Source organism: Heteronotia binoei, chromosome 10 (assembly GCF_032191835.1).
Source record: "Heteronotia binoei isolate CCM8104 ecotype False Entrance Well chromosome 10, APGP_CSIRO_Hbin_v1, whole genome shotgun sequence".
NCBI classification, from domain to species: Eukaryota; Metazoa; Chordata; class Lepidosauria; order Squamata; family Gekkonidae; genus Heteronotia; species Heteronotia binoei.
Genome location: NC_083232.1, coordinates 43,409,250 through 43,428,318, shown reverse-complemented (window position 1 = coordinate 43,428,318; position 19,069 = coordinate 43,409,250). Strand labels below are relative to the sequence as shown.

At 41.6% G+C, this 19,069-nt stretch overlaps 1 protein-coding gene across 1 annotated transcript in view; it reads left to right on the top strand.

Moving 5' to 3' along the window:
- The window catches only part of CALCR (calcitonin receptor), a 104,638-nt gene that overhangs the window by 18,725 nt on the left and 66,844 nt on the right, over positions 1 to 19,069 (top strand). Inside the window, exon 4 of the mRNA XM_060248495.1 lies at positions 12,196 to 12,308. Within this exon, the coding sequence (XP_060104478.1) occupies positions 12,196 to 12,308 (113 nt within the window). The remainder of the gene's footprint in view (positions 1 to 12,195; positions 12,309 to 19,069) is intronic.

Below are 19,069 nucleotides of genomic sequence, written 5' to 3'. Positions count from 1 at the left end.
GAACCCACTGAAATTTACAAGATTCTGAAAGGTTGTGTCTGATTGCCAAGTCAGAAAGCAATATTGGAAGCATTCTTTTGTTACTGGGGACTACTTCAAACACTGCACATTTATTTCCAAGGTACAATTATAATAAAAGAAATTGCCATTCCATGTATGGTTTCTTTGTTTATTCATTTGTATTGCACCTTTATCCTCAACTGGGAGCTCAATAAAACACAGCAATACAAAAAAACACAGAAGAAAGGAGAAGAACAGGTGACAGAATGGAAGTTTCTGGGAATTACCATGAAACAGGATCTAACATGGGGGGCAAATACTTTAGCTCTAGAGAAAAAGGCCCAGCAACGACTATACTACTTAAGACTCTTAAGATCACTACAACTGTCAGGGAGTCTGCTGGTTGCCTTTTATCGTAGTTCCATTGAGAGCATTTTATCTTATTGCCTCTGCGCGTGGTTTGGGAGCTGCACGGAAGCAGAGAGAAGGGTGCTCCAAAGAGTGACGAGAAGAGCACAAAAGATTTGTGGATGTTCTCTCCCCTCATTGGTGGATCTGTATAATATGGCATGTAAAAGGAAGATACAAATGATCCTAAGGGACCATACACATCTGGGCCATTTGCTTTTTGCTTTTTGAGATCTTACCGTCAGGTAGACGATATAGAGTGTTGAAGGCTAGGACAAACAGATTTAAGGACAGTTTCTATCCAAGTGCTGTGGTTAGGTTAAATGCAGGGTTATGAAGGATTATCTGTTTTAGATGTATTTAATGGTTTAAATGGTTTTAATGGTTTTATGAATGTTTAATGGTTTTATGAATGTTTATTTAATGGTTTAAATGGTTTTAATGGTTTTATGAATGTTTATCCGTTTTAGATGTATTTAAATGGTTTTAATGGTTTAAATGGTTTAATGGTTTCAGATGTATTTAAATGGTTTATGAATATGTGTGTTTGATGTGTTGGTATGTTTGTGGAAGAGCACCTCATTTCGTTGCTCTCTTTTTGTTGAGAACAATGACAATAAATTCATCTATCTGAAAGGCTTCTAATTGTACTGGAGATCCTCCCCCCTCCCCCCACAGATCTTCCTGCTGGCTTTAGGCTATGACCCTCAAGCTAAGTACTTGCACAAGAGAGAGGCAAACACTCAGCCTGGATGTTACAACCTGGCAACCATCATTTCACAATTCTTCTTCCCGCTCATTTGCTTTGCTACATCTACATGCTGCAGGGATCCATCATGAATCAGAGCCTCACACTCCATGTATACAATCAGGGCTTTTTTTGAGCAGAAACACAGTTCTGGCTGGCTTGGCAGCAGGGGGTGTAGCCTAGTATGCAAATGAGTTCCTTCTGGGCTTTTTCTACAAAAAAAGTCCTATGTGAAACATCAGGGTGTGTGGCCTAATATGCAAATGAGTTCCTGATGGGCTTTTTCTACCAAAAAAAGCCCAGTATACAATAATCAGAGCTTCACACATATGAAATAGATGTATGCATTCCATATGTCATGTACAAATGGTGTGCGCAGTTTTCCACACCAAAATGCCATTTGTAAGAAATGCACAGTATATGAAACAGCCTTGACCTGAAAAGGTGTGCAGCTTTATTGAAAGCTGGTTGATAGCAGGAACAGTGCTGTCCATACATGTTTTCCCTCCACCCATTCCTTTTGAAAGTGGCAGTAAACATTTTGGTGATGAGAAAATGTAGTCCAGTGCTTCTGTCCATCATCTTCCCTTTGTCCAATGTGATGCAGAGATGGAGTAGAAAACCAGAATGTAGAGGGTGGTCAAACTTGCTTAACATAAGAGCCACATAGAATAAACATAAAATGTCTGAGAGCCACAAGACATGAATGTCAGAAGATTGAGAGCCACAAGGAAGGAAGGAAAACAGATAGGGAGGGAGAGGTGGAAAGAAAGCAACTTTAACTTTAAATACATGCTACGAGCCACCAGCTTGCTTGGCTTGGAGAAGTGATTTAAAGAGAGAAATGCTTTCTCCAAGCCAGCTAATGGGGCAATGGAGGCAGGGCCGGATATAGGGGGTTCTTGCCCCGGACACCGACAGAGGGGCGTGCCAAATTGGGTATGGAGTCCACTGTATTCTATGGGACCATAAGATAGAATGACCCAAAAGGGGGCATCATTTTTTAATTTTGCCCCCCCTCAAAAAACATGTAGATCTGGTCCTGAGTGGAGACTTAGAGAGCCACACAATGTGTGTAAAAAGCCATATGTGGCTCCTGAGCTGTTTGCAGAAAATAGCCATTTTCAGAAATACTAATAGTTACAGTAAGATGTCATTAATGGAATGCTCTGTGGTATGCCCTTAAGTATGGGGACAATTATTTAGGCTGAGGGAAAATTTTTAGGACCACCTCTTCCCCTATGAGCCCTGCAGGACTCTACAAACAGAAAACTAGCATCTCCCTGTGCTCCCCAGCCCCAGGGATGTCACCTTTCCTCGACTAGGGCCAAGGCTTTTTCAGCCCTGACCCCCACCTGGTAGAATGATTTTCCATTAGAGATCAGGGCCCTGAGGGAACTATTACAGTTCTGCAGAACCTGTGAAACAGAGCTCTTCTGCCAGGCCTTTAGTTGAGGCAGCAGGTGTCTCCTTATTATTAGGCCTCTCCTAGAGCCTAGGGCCCCAAATAACCATCTGTGTCTCTTGGCTGTATCTGACAAGGCACTGACTATTGTCACTGACTTTTAGATGTTTTAATCTGTAAAATGGTCGAGGACCTGCCTACCTGAGGGACCGTCTTTCCCCATACAAGCCCCAGAGAGCACTGAGGTCAACGGGGAAGAACAAGCTGGCTATCCCCGAGCCAAAGGAGGCAAAACTGCAGAACACCCGCACACGGGCCTTCTCTTTTGTAGCTCCACACCTACGGAACCAGCTCCCAGAAGAGGTGCGGGCCCTGCGGAGTCTTGACCAATTCTGCAGGGCCTGCAAGACCATCCTTTTCAGGATGGCCTTTGCGGGTTGCTGATTGAATGGTTGATGATTGATGGATTCGCTTCAGTGACTTTCGCCATCATGCCAACTGATAGAATAGCACCAGGAATGCCTATTGTTAATTTATTGTCAATTTTAAACCAGAATGTTTTTAAGACTAATGTTGATTTTAAAGTTGTATAATTGTTGTATGACATGTTGTTAGCCACCCTGAGCCTGCGTAGGCGGGGAGGGCGGGATATAAATAAAATCTATTATTATTATTAAATTTTAAATGCTGCGGTTTTAACTGTTGTTGACATGTGATGGAACCCACCCTGAGCCTGCTTGCAAGAAGGGCAGGATACATATCTAATAAATAAATAAATAAAACTTTACTATTGGAATTAGATGGCTCAGCTGGGAACTGAGCTTCAAGGAGCCTGAGCAGACCAGAATCACATGCATTAATTAGAAATAGCCAGTCAAAAATTTTAGCATCCGGTCTTTAGTTAAAATATAATTCAAACTTGTTTGTATCATGTCCAGCAACCAAAAATGGATCAATCACCCTAGTCCGGGTGTCACAGATTAATTACAGATCCTAATCCATGTGAAAAGAAAGCAGCAGATACTGGCAGCCTCACAGTTTCTCTGGCCCCAAACTCCCCAAAATGGAATGACTGAAATCACTGTGTCATCCTAAAGACCTTAGGGAAGACCCTTTTCCTGTAGTGCCTTCTCCAAAGACTGGTTCATTTCCATTTTGAATAGCCCACTGGAAACCAAATCCAACCTTAAAATCCATTATAAAAATGGAGTTTCCATTATTTTTACAGAGTGACATTATTTGGCATTATCATCAAATACCTACGTGATATCTTACATGCAGCTTTTTCTAGAAAAGCTTTGTACCAAACAAGCTTTTAGCAAAATCCTGTCACTCAGGTTCATTCATTATTTTTTTGAAGAAAAAAAACCCCAACACAAACATTATAAAGGTTTTCTTTCACTTTCTGTTTTTCATTTTGTGGAGTCCACATACTGGAGTCCAGGTACTTAATAATTGATAGTCATCACATTTCCCTCCATGCCCACCCATTCCTCTGCTTCCCTGAATCTTTTCCACTTGGCGCTGTTCCCTTACCTCTCTGACCTGCTCATTAGTTTTCATTTCAACTGGCGTGCCTTCTCTGCAGGTCAGTTTATCAGGTTTCACTGGCGCACATCACAGTTGCTGGGCATGTCAGCATGAAGCGAGAAATGGACTTCACAGGTGACTGATCATCACTGCGAGGTTTAATCAGAAATGGAGAATCGGAAAACCTGGTAGTGACTGCAAGCCAGCTCCTGCTAATAGATGCGGCTGCCACTTGATGGCGGCTGTAAAGAACATGTACTATACTACATTGTCTGGGCTAAAAGAGATGTGTTAGGCACTGATATGCAGGTAATTGTCTTCCACTCTGATTTGTTCCTGCTAAATGAAACCGTATAGATTCTCAGACTGATGTTTTCATGGTTTTTGTAACTAAAAACATAACCAGTGCTCTAGGCAAGGCTTGGAAAGACGATCTGTTAATAGATCTAGAGGCATTTTTACATATATGTGGAGGGTGGTATACTGAGGAACTGAAATGTGAAAGAACAGGGGATTAGAGGATAGACTTGTATCTCTTCTGAACCATTTCCCAGTGCAGGGAGCCTTGGTTTCTTTGTCAGGAAAGACAATAGAAGCAAAGCCAATACTTAATCGGTATGAGAGGCTCCTTGAACAGAACATTTCAAATGGTGTGCACACAGCCCATCAGGTTTTAGATTTTTGTCTTTAGAAATAGTATCATCTTTTCCTTTGAGACACATATCCATAGATCAGTCTCTCTTGAGAAGAGAGGCATTTTGGATTCACATTGTTAAAACTATGTCCTCTTGAGGCCTTATTGACAGGCTAGATCTATCATCATTTGTGTAGGCTAACTGGAGTAATAACACTGTGTCCTCATTTATATTGAGTACAGTTAGAACATGTTCCTTTGTCAGTCATTTGAAGCTGTTCTCTAATCAAGCGGCTGTGCCTTGTTAATTCTTGCGCATAGCCCTGCCATGTAGCTTCTCTTCTTCATGCTACATTCCACATTACTGGTAGACACAGAAAAGGTGTTATTAATCAGTCCTTACCTTGACTCATATTTGATATGCACTTTTATCTTGACTGTTACCATAGGAAATAGTTGTTTTTGTAGCATATGACAATTTGTGCGGAGTTTTACAGTGCTAAATTGTTTTTCAGGGCTGGTGTTAATTTTGGGCTGCCAAAATGAGATCAAAGTCTTAGACCTTAGTAGTTTTATTTCCTTGTTCTTGTATGACAGACTACACTCATAGTTGGAAAAAAACAACCTGTAATGATGTTTTTGTGTCTACTTCTGTTTTCAGGATAAAGGAATTGAATGACTTTATAGCTGCTTAGTATTACAGTAAATTAGATTCTTTTGTAATATCATGAGTCCTTTCCTATCCAGTACTATTATGACTTCTGCTGCTATTATCTGTACCTTCATGAGTTACCCTGAGGATACAGAGCCTTTTAGTTTAAGAATGTTTTGACAGAGTCTGTATGTAATATGAAGAAAATACTAAATGAGTTTGTACCCAGGATCTTATCAGTCTTCTGTCTCTTGTTATTTATTGTTTATATATGCTTAATTGTAGGGAAAACATTGCCAGTACCATTTGTTATGTTGCATTGCTTGTGTTATCAGTGGACAGCATTTAAAAATACCCCTGGGCAATTTTACTCCTGTGTCACCTATTTTTATTATTCAAATGTGCTATGTTATCTAGAACTACACATTCCAGATTAAGTTTGTCGTTGTGGTGCATTTTGTATCTGTTATAGGTCTTGGCTTTGCCTCTGTCATGTCTTTTAGGATTTTTCAACTATACTGAGCCAGGAAACCACCTGATCTTGCTGCTCTACTGCTGAATATAAGATAAATGAATGAGGAAAACTGCCATTCAGGATTTAATCCTTGCTAATTAGACTTACCTGGTACATGTCTGAATCAGGCTGAATGAAGATGGAGGATTGGGAGACTCTATTTGCCAGGTTTCTCAGTTCAACAGCAACCAGGACCCACTTGCTAGGGAAGATGGTTAACCTTGTTTTTCAGGATACCTTCTACCTATGCTATTACTGCTTGAATCTATATCTGTTGCTTGATAAGTGAAGGTCATGGAGGGAGCCAGGAGTGAAAATTTCCTTCTTGTGTTGGTTTTTCAGCTGCTTCTCTTTGAGAAGACAGCCTTGGCTAGAGTCTTGCATACCTTTGGACCACTTGGCTTGATTACTGCATTTGCTCTGAAGAAGATCCAGAAAATTCATTTGCTTTACAAGGGTCATAGAGAGCCAGCGTAATAGTTAGATTGTTGCACTAGGATCTGGCTGAACCAGGTTTGAAACCTGACTCTGCCTTGGAAGTGCTCAGGGTGCTATTGGGCCAGACATTCTCAGCTTAACCATTTGGATAAAGTAATTATGAAGATAAAACTGAGAAGGTGAGAACACTGTAAACTGGTTTGGGTCACCAGTGCAAAAAAGTAGGGTTTAAATAATCTAAATAAGTTAATTTAGGGGAAGGGGAGGCTGAGGTACTGTCTTCACCCAAAAGAGCTTTTCTATGATGTAAGATGAGCTGCTGCTGCCCAGTTATGCTTATTCACTGTAACAGTGGATCCATATGGGACAAGACCAATGTTCCCTCTAAGCTGCAGAGTCTTGTGAGCAAAAGTTCTACAATGTGAACTACTGGCATGAAAGTTGTGAGCTACTGGCATGAAAGTTGTGAGTTACTGCATAAATTAGTGTGCTCTGGGTTCATCCTTCCTGAGCTAAGACAAAAATATGTGAGCTGGAGGCTAAAAAATTGTGAGCTAGCTCATGCTAATTCAGACCATCTAAGGTTTCTCCATCTTAGTGTAAACAGTGCTTTTTCAGGACAGTACTCACGGTACTGAGTACCAACACCTTGTGGGGAAGGCTCACCCAATTCCTGAACTTCATGCACTGAACAATACTTATGTCTTATCTTTCTTCATGATTCAAGGTGCCTAACAGATCACAATTAAAAGCACCACAGCTTTAAAAAACAACAAAATAAAACCCCTGTTAATTCCTCTCCAAAAGATATCTGTGGCATATATATCAAATTAAGCTCCCTGGCAAATAAAATGGCCTTTCAGCATGCCATTTCACCTCCTCAGGGAGCTTATTCTACAAAATGGGAGTTGCAGTGGAGAATGCACAGGCTCTGGTTGATGCCAGATCGGTTTCCTTAAATAGAAGAACCACCAGTAAGTGGCAGTGTGAGGGCCATGGTGGGTGCCTAGAGATATTACAAGAGGAGTCAATCTTTTATTCTTTCTAGTTTATAAACCCATAATGTGGTCAAAGGACAAATGGAATCAATGTCTCAGCTTTAGCAGGGTCGTTGAGTCTTGTCAGTTCCTTTGGATCCCATAGACTCAACCTGTTCCTTCGTTCCTTGGTAAAGTAGTTGAGAGACTGGTAGCAGAGTAGCTCCAGGTTTTACTGGACGACTCCTCTGTCTTGGACCCATTTCAATCCAGCTTCCGCCCTGGTTATTGGATGGAAACAGCATTGGTCACATTCACAGATACCTCTGGATACACCTGAATTGAGGCAGGTCAATGCTGCTGTTGTGGCCCTTAGCAAGGAATGGGGATATCCAGGCCTTGAATTCAGCAGGAGTTCAGCTCCTGAACCTTTCTGAGGGTTCCCCCTCCTCCTCCCCACCTACTTGTCCATTGAATAGTAGGTGCAGCTGCATAACTGCATCTCCTAATCCCTGGATTAGGAGAGCGTGCAGCCAGCCAGCCACCAGAGGCTTTGCCACACCCTCAGTAGCCCTCTTTAACCCCTGGAGAAGCCCACACCACTCTTTCTCCACTTGTTATGTGATTTTGGACGTGGGTGGCTTGCTGGCCTTTTGACTGGGGGGGCAGCCAAGAAGAGCCCCAGAAAAGCAAGACCTGCTTGGGCAGATCTTGCTAGTCCAGTGCTCTCCTTTCTTGCGTCAGGTTACTTTGGCTGTTGGGGGGGGGCAGCATATGCTAATGAGTTATGATAATGAGCCCCACCACCTATTTTTCTACAAAATGACCCCTGGGGAGATCTCATCTGAGCTATCAATACTAACGACAATAAGGCCATCTGATCTATCATCAATACTACTATAAACTCAGCATCTAAAATCCCATGCTGTCTTGCCCCTTTGACTTGGGAAATCTGTTTCAAGAAGCTATTCTCTGATGCTAATTGGCCTAGTACATCTGCTATTATTCCTGGTGATGCAACAGCATCCTGGTTTGAGGTATCAATTAAGGAGGTCAATTGCCTTATCAAGGGATTAAAATTAGGAGAAGCTCCAGGCTTTGATCTAATCCCTAATGAGCTATTCAAGACTGATCCATTATGGTGGCCACAGTCCTGGCCCCAGTTTTCCATCAAATTAACGTAAGTGGACAAATACCTGATTCCTGGAAATATTCTATTATTGTCCTGATATTTTGATGCCTTTGCATCAAAATAAATAAATAAATAAATAAATAAATAAATAAATAAATAAATAAATAAATAAATAAATAAATAAATAAATGTCTTTTGCTGTTCAAGATTTGTGAAACAATGAGCTTATAAGAAAAGGAAAGGAAAGGAGCTTACATCTACTCTAGAGATCTCCCAGTAATCCCCATCATTTCCCACCTGTGCCTGAAAAGCCAGTGGGAGAAAAATAATGACAAAGGGGGAGATAGGCATGCTAGTGTCATGCTGGTGGACAATGATGTTGCTGGTGAAAACTATAAGTGACATCATGGCATCGGGGGTACTCTAGGATCTGCTAAAAGCTCTTATGATTTAACCATAGAGCTTTTGCAAATCTTAGAGTGCCAGTCCTGGTGTTATGATGTCACACTTGGGTTTTTCCCTGGAAGTTAGGTTGTGCACTGGGATCATTCTGGTACATCTGTCCCCACCCCCAAATGTTCTGGGGGTACAGACTGTTACCTGGCAACCCTGTCTACAGCCTAGCCTTAGAACATCCCTTAGAACTGTCTGAGAACATCCATTCTAGTGGGGGGGGGGTATTTACTGATTTTTAATGCAGTGTAGCCATTGAGACAGAGACTAAAAGGGAAACTCTGGTTTGGGAAGTTCTTGGGGATCTTGGGCCAGTGCCTGGTGAGGGTGGAGTAAGAGGAGTGAAGGAAGCTCACTGAAGATGTGATACCGTAGAGTCTGTCCTCAGAGCTGTCATTTCCTCCAGCAGCACTGATCTTTGTAATCTGGAGACCTGTTGTAATTCTGGGAGGACTATGGATCTCTCCTTGAAGTTGGTAACCCAGTTTGAAACTAAGGCAGCAGAGGTATTTCACTGTTTCCTCTCATGTCATTTTCTTAATGAAAATCACCTCCACCAAGTGGCTGTTTTCAAGTGGCTGCACCATGCCTGTAGAACATCCTCTCAGAAGATGTCAAGGAGACTTCTGACAAAGCTGTAACACAGAAATATTCCAGAGAGCTTTTAGAGCAGCCTTTGGGGAAAAGGAAATATGTGCACAGAGTGTTTGTCTTTAATGTTAATTTATTTTATGTTTTAATGTTTTGAATTATGTAGTTTTAGATGGTTTTATTGTGTACTTTTCTCCCTTTCTCACAATACAAGAACTCGTGGGCATTCGATGAAATTGCTGAGCAGACAGGTTAAAACGGATAAAAGGAAGTACTTCTTCACCCAAAGGGTGATTAACATGTGGAATTCACTGCCACAGGAGGTGGTGGCGTCCACAAGCATAGCCACCTTCAAGAAGGGGTTAGATAAAAATATGGAGCAGAGGTCCATCAGTGGCTATTAGCCACAGTGTGTGTGTGTGTATATATATATATATATATATATATTTGGCCGCTGTGTGACACAGAATGTTGGACTGGATGGGCCATTGGCCTGATCTAACATGGCTTCTCTTATGTTCTTATGTTTCATTATATTGGTGCCTTTCTTGGGTCCTGCCTTGGCCAGGAGAGAGGCAAATATTTTAAATAAATATTATAAGTAAAGCTATAGCTGTTTAGTATCTTTTGAGCTGTAGCTTGCAGAGTGCTTTCAGCCTTTCACCCCTTCTCAGTCTTGCAAGCAGACCACGCACACCCCTTATTAGCCCTTTTAGTCTATTAGTCAAAAGGGCTAATAAAAGCAAGGAGATGACTTTGGGTGTGAAAACTCCTTCCCTCCTTATGATGCCCCAGTGAAGTGGTGTAGTTCTATGATTTTTCTTCAAATAGCTAAGGGGATACATTATTTGGCACACACCATCCACATCTTTCAGTGCCTAGTCTGGGTTTAGAACCATGGCTTGGTTTTCCATGGAGATTGGTGGAATGAAGCAATCACTCTGACACACACACCAATCTGCCATCTTGCTGGGGATTAAATCTCCAAAAGCTATCTTCCAGCTATTTATTAAAGCCCTACATAGCGGAGGTAGGGTTGTCAATGTAAATGTCTTCTGATTAATGATTCTTGCTCATTGCCAATGAGTCAGTCTTGCTGAATAGAGCTTTGGGAAAAGAAATATACAGTTTGGATTTCATGATTACTACCACAATGATCCTCCAGCCCTGAATCATAGGAATTTTTAAAGCAGCTGAAGCAGTATACCTCTCCAGCTACTGTTGTTGTTAATAATGTAATTTCTTGGATATCAATGGAAGGACATGTAAATTTTTCAGTACATTGTGTTCTATAGCAGAGTCGGCTTTAATCTCTGTTTAAAAGCTCTGATGCTTTCCAGCTTTAGATTATATCTCGCAGCAGATGCAGTGAAGAAGATAGTAAGAAAGCTGTCTAAGGTTATCTGCAAGTTAAATTGATGGGGAGCTAAGATAATACGTTCTTTTCTTTTTTGTATTGCTTGTGCACGTACTACAGTTGAACATCGGATCCCCAGTGTGATTGTTCTGAAATTTAGTTTTTACATGATTGTTTTTTTAACTGCTTCAGTGTGCTTGTTTCATGGGTTTTTATATAAAGGGTGTTCCTGATCACAGAAAGAAAACAAGTACCATTTACTGCTGAATCAGCATGTTCACTTGCTTTTTTTTCTTAAGGTGGGTGAAAAGGAGCAAAACACTTAAGAAAAATAAACACCAACAACTTAAAGCATTCCAGATATTTAATTATTCATTACCTATTTGGAAAAATATTATGTCATCTATTTTCCTTCCTTCCTTCCTCCTAGGTCTCAAACATCTGATGTTCATGTTTTGCAGCTCTCAAACATGAGATTTATTCTCTCTGACTCCAGACCTCATTTTGGGCAGGAGCTCACAGGAGCAGAGCTCCAGAACCTCTAAATTTTATTGTTGCTCTATCTTTCCTACCCCCCCCCCCAAAAAAAACCCCAAACACTTGCTTCTGGGCTCCATTGTTCAAACCCCCTATAAGAATTTTGCTGAATTCTAAGATTTTACAAACTTTCTAATATTTTCCCCATAGAAAGTGGAAAATAACCAAAACATATAAAAGAGACCGTAATTTAAAAAGTATTATGGGAGTAAGGTTTTATTATGACAATGATAATTCAGGGTGTATTTTGGTAGATGCTGAGCTGATATAATTTAGTACACTTTCCAGTGATGTCAGGGGTGTGTGACATATGCAAATGAGTTGTGCTAATGAACTCCAGCACCTCTTTTTCTGTGTAATGATCCTGTGAGGCTCTTACTTTAAGCAAGTTTGGCCACCCCTGTACTAGGATATAGTTTTTAGCATGGATCCATATGATCATTGCTGTAGACACAAGGACTTCTGTGGGTGCAGTCTGATTTTACCTCCTTCCATGGTGGTTCAGATTGCCTCACAAAATTCAAAGGCATTTCAGGATGCCACTTGAGGAAGGAGATGGAAGATTCATACAATGCAGACAGAGGTTCTTGTGCCCGTGGAAACATGTCTGGATCCAGCTCATTGTAATGTATTGGGTCACTTTTGTTTGTTTTTTTTCCCTCCAGCTAAGTAATGATGCTGTGGTATTTGATAGCTTATTTTCACTGAGATAATGAATGAGAGTAAAATGTCATCTATAATTAATTAGATGTTTTAAAACTGAGTATATAAACTCATCCTTCTAAATGAATTACACCCTCTGCCTTTTTTAATTCACAGAGACGGTCTCAAAGACCTGTGATGAGAATGGAAACTGGTTCCGGCATCCTGAAAACAACCGAACTTGGTCTGATTACACACGCTGCAATTCCTTCACAAATGAAAAACGGAAGGTAAGCGATTAAAAGATCTGTGTGACTCTCTGGCTACTAGTCTGATTTTGCACATTTTCTAGGTATTGTTATCAGGGAGATGGCAGCTCCTGTCTCTCCCCCCTCCCCCTCTGCCAGCATTTCAGATCCGATGCAAATTTACCTCAGGAGCAAAACTCACACATTCTAAACAACAAAAAGGCTGTACTTTAAAAACTAAATGAGTTTATCTGGTAAGTGGACATGCCAAAGACATGCTTCAGAAGAGAGAGAGTGAGGGCCTGTCATGTGCTGATATCACTGTTGTCATTACTACTAGGTAGAAAAGAGGCAGAAATGAGATCCCACCCCCATGCAACAGTCAATTGGAGCTACAAGGCAGCCATCTTCCTCCACTTAGCACAATGCCATGGGTGAGGGGAAACAGACTTTAACAGAGGGACCAATTTCGCACTAGACTTTTAATCCTGGTTTAGCCCTGTCACCAAGCTGACATTTTACACTAGAATCATAGGCCCTGTTCACACAGCATGTTGAGTCCGTGTTAAGCTGGCCTGGTTCTGTTCCGAATATCTTTGTTCCGGATATTATCGATCAGACTGCCATACTGCAATTCTAATCACTCCACCGTGAAATCATCTTCTGCCGTCCACACAACGGCACTATGCAGTTCTTTTTTTTGTTTCCCCCCCCACACACTATTATGTGCATGAGCACATTATACACATATGCACATGTGCATATATCAGAAAACATAATGTGGTTAAGCGGTTATGCGCATATCGCTAAGTAGTAAAAAAAAATTGATGACCGTAAACCGGATGTCTGAGGCTCCTTGTGCTCTGGGACAGCCTTCAAACATCCGGAAGTTGGTTAATATCACAGCAGAACTATCCAGATGAAGAAAACTACGAGGTGAAACCGGACAGCTCAAAAAACACCACAAAGCAGCAGGTTACAAAATAACTCGGTTTGGAGAAGGATTGGGGGGGGGGGGGGGGCGGGGAGAGAACGATTGATTGCTGTCTGATCAGCTACTTTTAATCCGGTAGGAAACAGCAGCAACAACTGATTAAACTGTGCATCTGAACAGGCCCATAGAGTCAGATATACCATTAGTGGCGACACAGCTCCGTCTCACTGACAGATTAAATGTGTTCGTCCAGACATCCACATCTGGCAATTGAGCGTCATCCAGGGTCATCCCGGCTTGCTGTGGATCAATGCCGCATTAATTTGACAGCGCAGAAAGTCCGGCCCTTTTTTAAAAAAGCGGTACAAGATTGGCTTTTTCCTGCTTGGACAGCTCACGCACAATATTGCCCCTTGGAATGTTTACCGCCCCTCCCATCTTTTTTTTTTTTTAAAAAAAAGCCCCAGCAGACATCCGCATTGCCAGATCATCCAGGAATCTGAGGTGACGCTTCTGCTTCTCCAATCAACACAGGATCGGAGGGGGAGGGGAATGTTATCCTACTATTCAGAACATGAAAAAAATCTTTTTTTTTCCAATGTGGAGGATTTCCAGATATTGTTGTCACTACCAATTTCCAGGAAAGTAATTCCTGGCAGTTCCCTGGTTTGAATCGGCAACGTTAATTCCGGAAACTTTCCCCCCTTCCCTCCCCCCCCCCCCAGCCTCTGAAGCAACGTTTGATTTCCCACCTCCAAACAGTTGGGCACATGTTCAATGGACCCCCCCGCCTGCTTCCCAGAAATCACCATCTGATCACGCATGCTCCAAGAAAAGAACGTGATAGTTTTGGATGTCTGATCGCTCAACAACAGAATGAATCACATTCTTGGATGCTCGTCTGAATGGCCCTGAATCAATATTCAGCAGTTCAAATTTGAGTGCTACACACCCGCTTTTAATGTGACATGTGACTGCACCCATAGAGTTGGTTTCCCTAGTTCTCTGATTCTAGTGTAGAATGTTAGTTTGGGGACAGAGTTAAACCAGGATTAAAGATCTAGTGCAAAATTGGACAGCGAAGGAGGCATGGAAACTCTCACCTCAGCCCTGCACAGGCACACAGCTGTTGAGTGGGTAGAAATGCTTTTAAAAGACTCAATTTCCCCACATTTCAGACATTGTTCCAATGTGCAACTGAATGCATACAGTGGGAATTGTTTTTGCACTATTGGGCATATAAGGATTTATGAGGACCTATGTTGTTTCTTAAAAATAAACAGAAGAGGGGGGGGGGAAGGAGATAAACAGAAATAGAAGCTCACTTTCTTTGTCATCCTTCTTATCTGCTTCTTTCCGTCTTCCTTCCTCTGTCATTTTCTCTTCTTTTTTTCCTTTTTCACTTCCAGTTGGAAAAAAGTTGTGGTGTGGGCAGGTGACCTGCCCTGGCTATTGTGCACTGGAAGGGTGGGGTGCCAGGGATACTCCCATTCACACTGTGAACAGTGTTCCCTCTAAGCTGAGTTAGTGTGAGCTAGCTCACAGTTTTTTAGCCTCCAGCTCACATATTTTTGTCTTAGCTCAGGAAAAATGAGCACATGGCAAACTAATATATTCAGTAGCTCACAACTTTAATGCCAGTAGCTCAGAAAGTAGAATTTTTGCTCCCCAGCTTAGAGCATTGACTGTGAATATATCCAAACATTTGTCATGCATTTGCTTGCATTCTTAAGGAGATGATAAAATTAAGAACTCATCTATAAAAATGTTTAATAAACATCTGGACAAAATAAACAAAACCCTTTAGATGCCTGTTGAAGTGGCATCAATTACGTGATGGGAAAAAGGTTATCAATGAGACAGCAGAAGTAAGTATCTGAACCAAAAAGCCCTGTATGACCTCCAATTTGATGTTTGCTGACATTGTTGGACGATGTCCTGTCTAAAGATCTGCAGGGTCTGTCTTCAGTGTGTTGCTGACAGGACCAAGAATTATAGCCATGTAATTTTGCACAGGTTATACAGTTGCTAATTCTGGTTTAAGAGCATCCTGAAATTTTGGAGGCCATTTGGGAGGGAAGCAAGCTCATCAGGGATGTGATGCCATAGAGCCCACCTTCTGAAACTACCATTTCCTTGAGGGGAACTGGTCTCTGTACTCTGGCGATGAGCTGTAATTCTTGGATGCTGATAACCCTCTCCACAGGTGAACCCTATAATTAGTTAGCACTCACCACTTACATTAGCTACAGATCTCTGATGCATGAAGCCGAATGACTTCCAATATGATGTGCATGGGTGCTTTGTGTGGGTTGCAGCCCAATTTCAACAAAGTCACATGGATAAGATATCTTTCCTCATCAGCAGGCTTCATTTTGGGCAGGAGCTCACAGGAGCGGATGCTCCAGGACCTCTAAATTTTATTGTACTCTTTCTTTCTTACTCCCATTCCCAAATACTTGCTTCTGGGCTCCATTGTTCAAACCCCCTGTGAGAATTTTGCTGAACACTCAGATTTGACAAACTTTCTAATATTTTTCCTCACAAAAAATGGAAAAATAACCAAAACATATAAAGCAGACAGATGGAAATCTTCATCATGCCACTGTGGCCACATAAGAGAAAGTAGTTTAAAAAGTATGATGGGAGTAAGGATTTATTATGACAATTATAATTCAAGAAGCATTTTAAGGTAGATGCTGAGCTGATATAATTTAGTATACCTTCCAGTGATGTGGCATATGCAAATGAGTTGTGCTAATGAGCTCTGGCACCTCTTTTTCTATGAAATGACCCCTGCTCATCAGCATTGTGTTTTAATCAGGCCTTAAAAGAAAGCTGGGATACCTAGAAGAAGGGAGGACTGCTGTTACAGCAGTAGTCTCTCTGGTCACTGAGACCAACTGAAGCCTTTCTAAAAGCAATCTCCTTGCATAGTATACATGCAGTCATCTCATCAGGTAGTCCAACTGCAGACCCCTGCTGTGATGGCTTGTGCTGCATCTACAGTAGCACCCAGAGCATGGGATAGAGGTAGCCAGGACTCATTGCCTGCATTGACGACTGCTGCTGACCACTCCTCCCACCCCTTTTCCTCACTTATCTGTTCCAACAAAGCAGTCCAGCCTATAGAGAAAATGCATTAGCATTTTCTGATAGTGACTTTGTCCATACATGACTACATAAACCTTTTCTTTGTCTGTTTTTACAGCTGCCCATTCCATCCTAGTCTGGGCAATACAAGTGACCTTTGTGGCTTCTGTTGCATTGTTGCAAATGTCACGTAACAGTAGATCGTGTCAGAGTTATGAGCTTTGTTCCCCACTAAAGGATGTGGCTGGAAGTAGCTTTGCTGCAAGTAATCAGGCTTTGTACATCCTGTTATGGAGATGGGGAAGATATAGACCAGAAACAAATTTCTTCAAGGAAAAGGGAAGCTTGCTGGCATTTGCCAGCTGGTGCTTCTATTTAAAGGGTTGGAGAGCATTCTCGCTGAAGCTGCCTAGCAGGGAGCCTGAAGCCCTGGCAAATAATCCTTAGCAGCCAAAAAGGAGCATTTTGAAATGCTTTGAAATGGCACAGGTGCTAAACACAAGTAGAGCCAAATTTCTGTGTTCTAAATAGTAATTGGGTTACCAATTATAAGTGACATCTGTGTTTGTATGTGGTTGTTTTTAAAAGATAATTTTAATCAAGAGTTCTAAACTGACTTCCGTGGTTGGTTGGTTTGCTTTTCCCTTGGCACTTGGGTATTCTGGTAATAGGAGAACACAATATGTTGCCTGGCAATCGTGTGATGCTTCTTTCCTTCCATGTATGTTATGTGGCACTACAAGGACATGTTCCATGCTCTACATTTACCAACATGAACTCCTTCATGGATGAGAAGGAAATAGCTGCGGCAACTCTAATGGCTGTACAATTACAGTCACAGAAACTTCAAGCAATTTTTAGCAATCAGGACAGTTTCATTGATATAGGGGACTAAATAATCAACTGCTGAGAATGTGACGGCTTTGGCCTCCAGCATCTGTGGTCTGATAAATGGTGAGAGTATAGATGCCAAGCCCATGAGCTCAAAAACACATCATATTTGGAATTGCAAATGGATTAATTATTTTGAGGCAGAGGGGTAGAACTCGAAATAAAAATGCATATTCAGAGCAGATGAAATTTTTAATGAATGTTTATTATATCAAACTTTACTGCACTACTATTCATGATAAGGAGAGACTGTGGCTCAGTGGTAAAGTATCTGCTTTGAATACAGAAGGTCACAGGTTCATTCCCTGGCATCTCCACTTAAAAGGATAACAGGCAGGGGTGGAATTCCAGCAGGAGCTCCTTTTAATATTAGGCCACACACCCCTGATATAGCCAATCCTCCCAGAGCTTACCAAAAAGAGCCTTGTAAGCTCTAGGAGGATTGGCTACATCAAATAAAAAATAAGATGCAGCAGAGCTAAAGAACATTCATACTGTTTGCACATATTCTAGGCATCTAAAAACAACTGCTCATCGGGAGTGGGGGTGGGGAGGAGCTTCATATATATATCAAGATCTCTTTCATGGAGAAGGAGTATTTGCCTTCTTTTCATTTCTTCCATGGTTTATTTATTTTCATTTAGCAAAAGAGTTTCAAAAGTTTTCTTCCAACACCCACATAGTTACATAAAGAGTGAGCTGAGTAATTAGGAATTTTCAAGATGCTAATTGAGCTAGATTTACATTATGAATCATTCAGTGCTAAACTACATGTAATGGTCACGGAGCCCTTTATTGAAGAAAAGGTCTGTTCTAGTGACGTATAAATTGAGTACTGAGTGGCATGTGATGAAAAGAAGTGAACCCAAACGTGATGAAAAGAAGCGAACCCTCACTGTTACCTCCATACAATCTCCTCCCCTTTACCCAGTATTTTTCTCCTCAGAAAGCCCTTGAAACAAGTTTGGCCAGGAATGTATCATGAGGAAGAAGAAGGTATAGAGAAGTTGTAACTCGGAGGGTTCAGTTTTCCTCACCTGCCTCTCCTCTCCATTTGCTCTAAAAATTTTACATCCACCCCAGTTAATGTTTAACTTTTAAAATAGCTATACAGGAATGCTGGGGGCATCATTCATGAGCCCAAGGAGGGGGTAAAAGAAGAAAAAGAGTATGACCTTAACCATTACTACTTCTACCCATCTCATTCAGAGGGCAGGTTACCTGCTCACAGTGACAACCACTTGCGCCCACCCTGTCCAGGGCTCAGGCAGCTGGCTCAGGGGCAGCCATTTGTGTCTGTTTCATTTGGGATTCCTTCCAGCAACTAGCTTCCAGAAATGGATCTCACCCTGCCTCACACAAGGTGAGGGTCATCTCTTGCTTGGCCATGGCAGGGATTCTGGACTTCTGACCAAGAACCTAGAATTACTAAGGCCACACCTGTATCTATAACCCACTTTTTGCCTTGCAGATGAAGGCAGCTTATCTTTCCAAAATTAAAAGCATGCTGAAAAATTAACTCTTTGCTCTCCAAGAAAATGCCAGCATTTTAAAACTCATTAAGAGTCCTCACAAAATAGGTCTTGCTGCACCTCCTAAAGTCAAAAGATGATTCTCCCTGCAGCCCCTTACAGAGCTTGTTCCACAGGATGGGGACTACTATAAAGAAGGATCATGCTCTAGTTGATATCCAGTTGTCTATCTTTGTGGTGGTAGAAAGTGCCATCAATTCACAGTTGACTTACAGCGCACACACACCCCTAGGGTTTTCAAGGCAAGAGAAGTGCAGAGGTGGTATGCCATTGGCTGCCTCTGCAGCATGACCCTGGTATTCCTTGGAGATCTCCCATCCAAATACTAGCCAACCCTGCTTAGCTATGAGTTC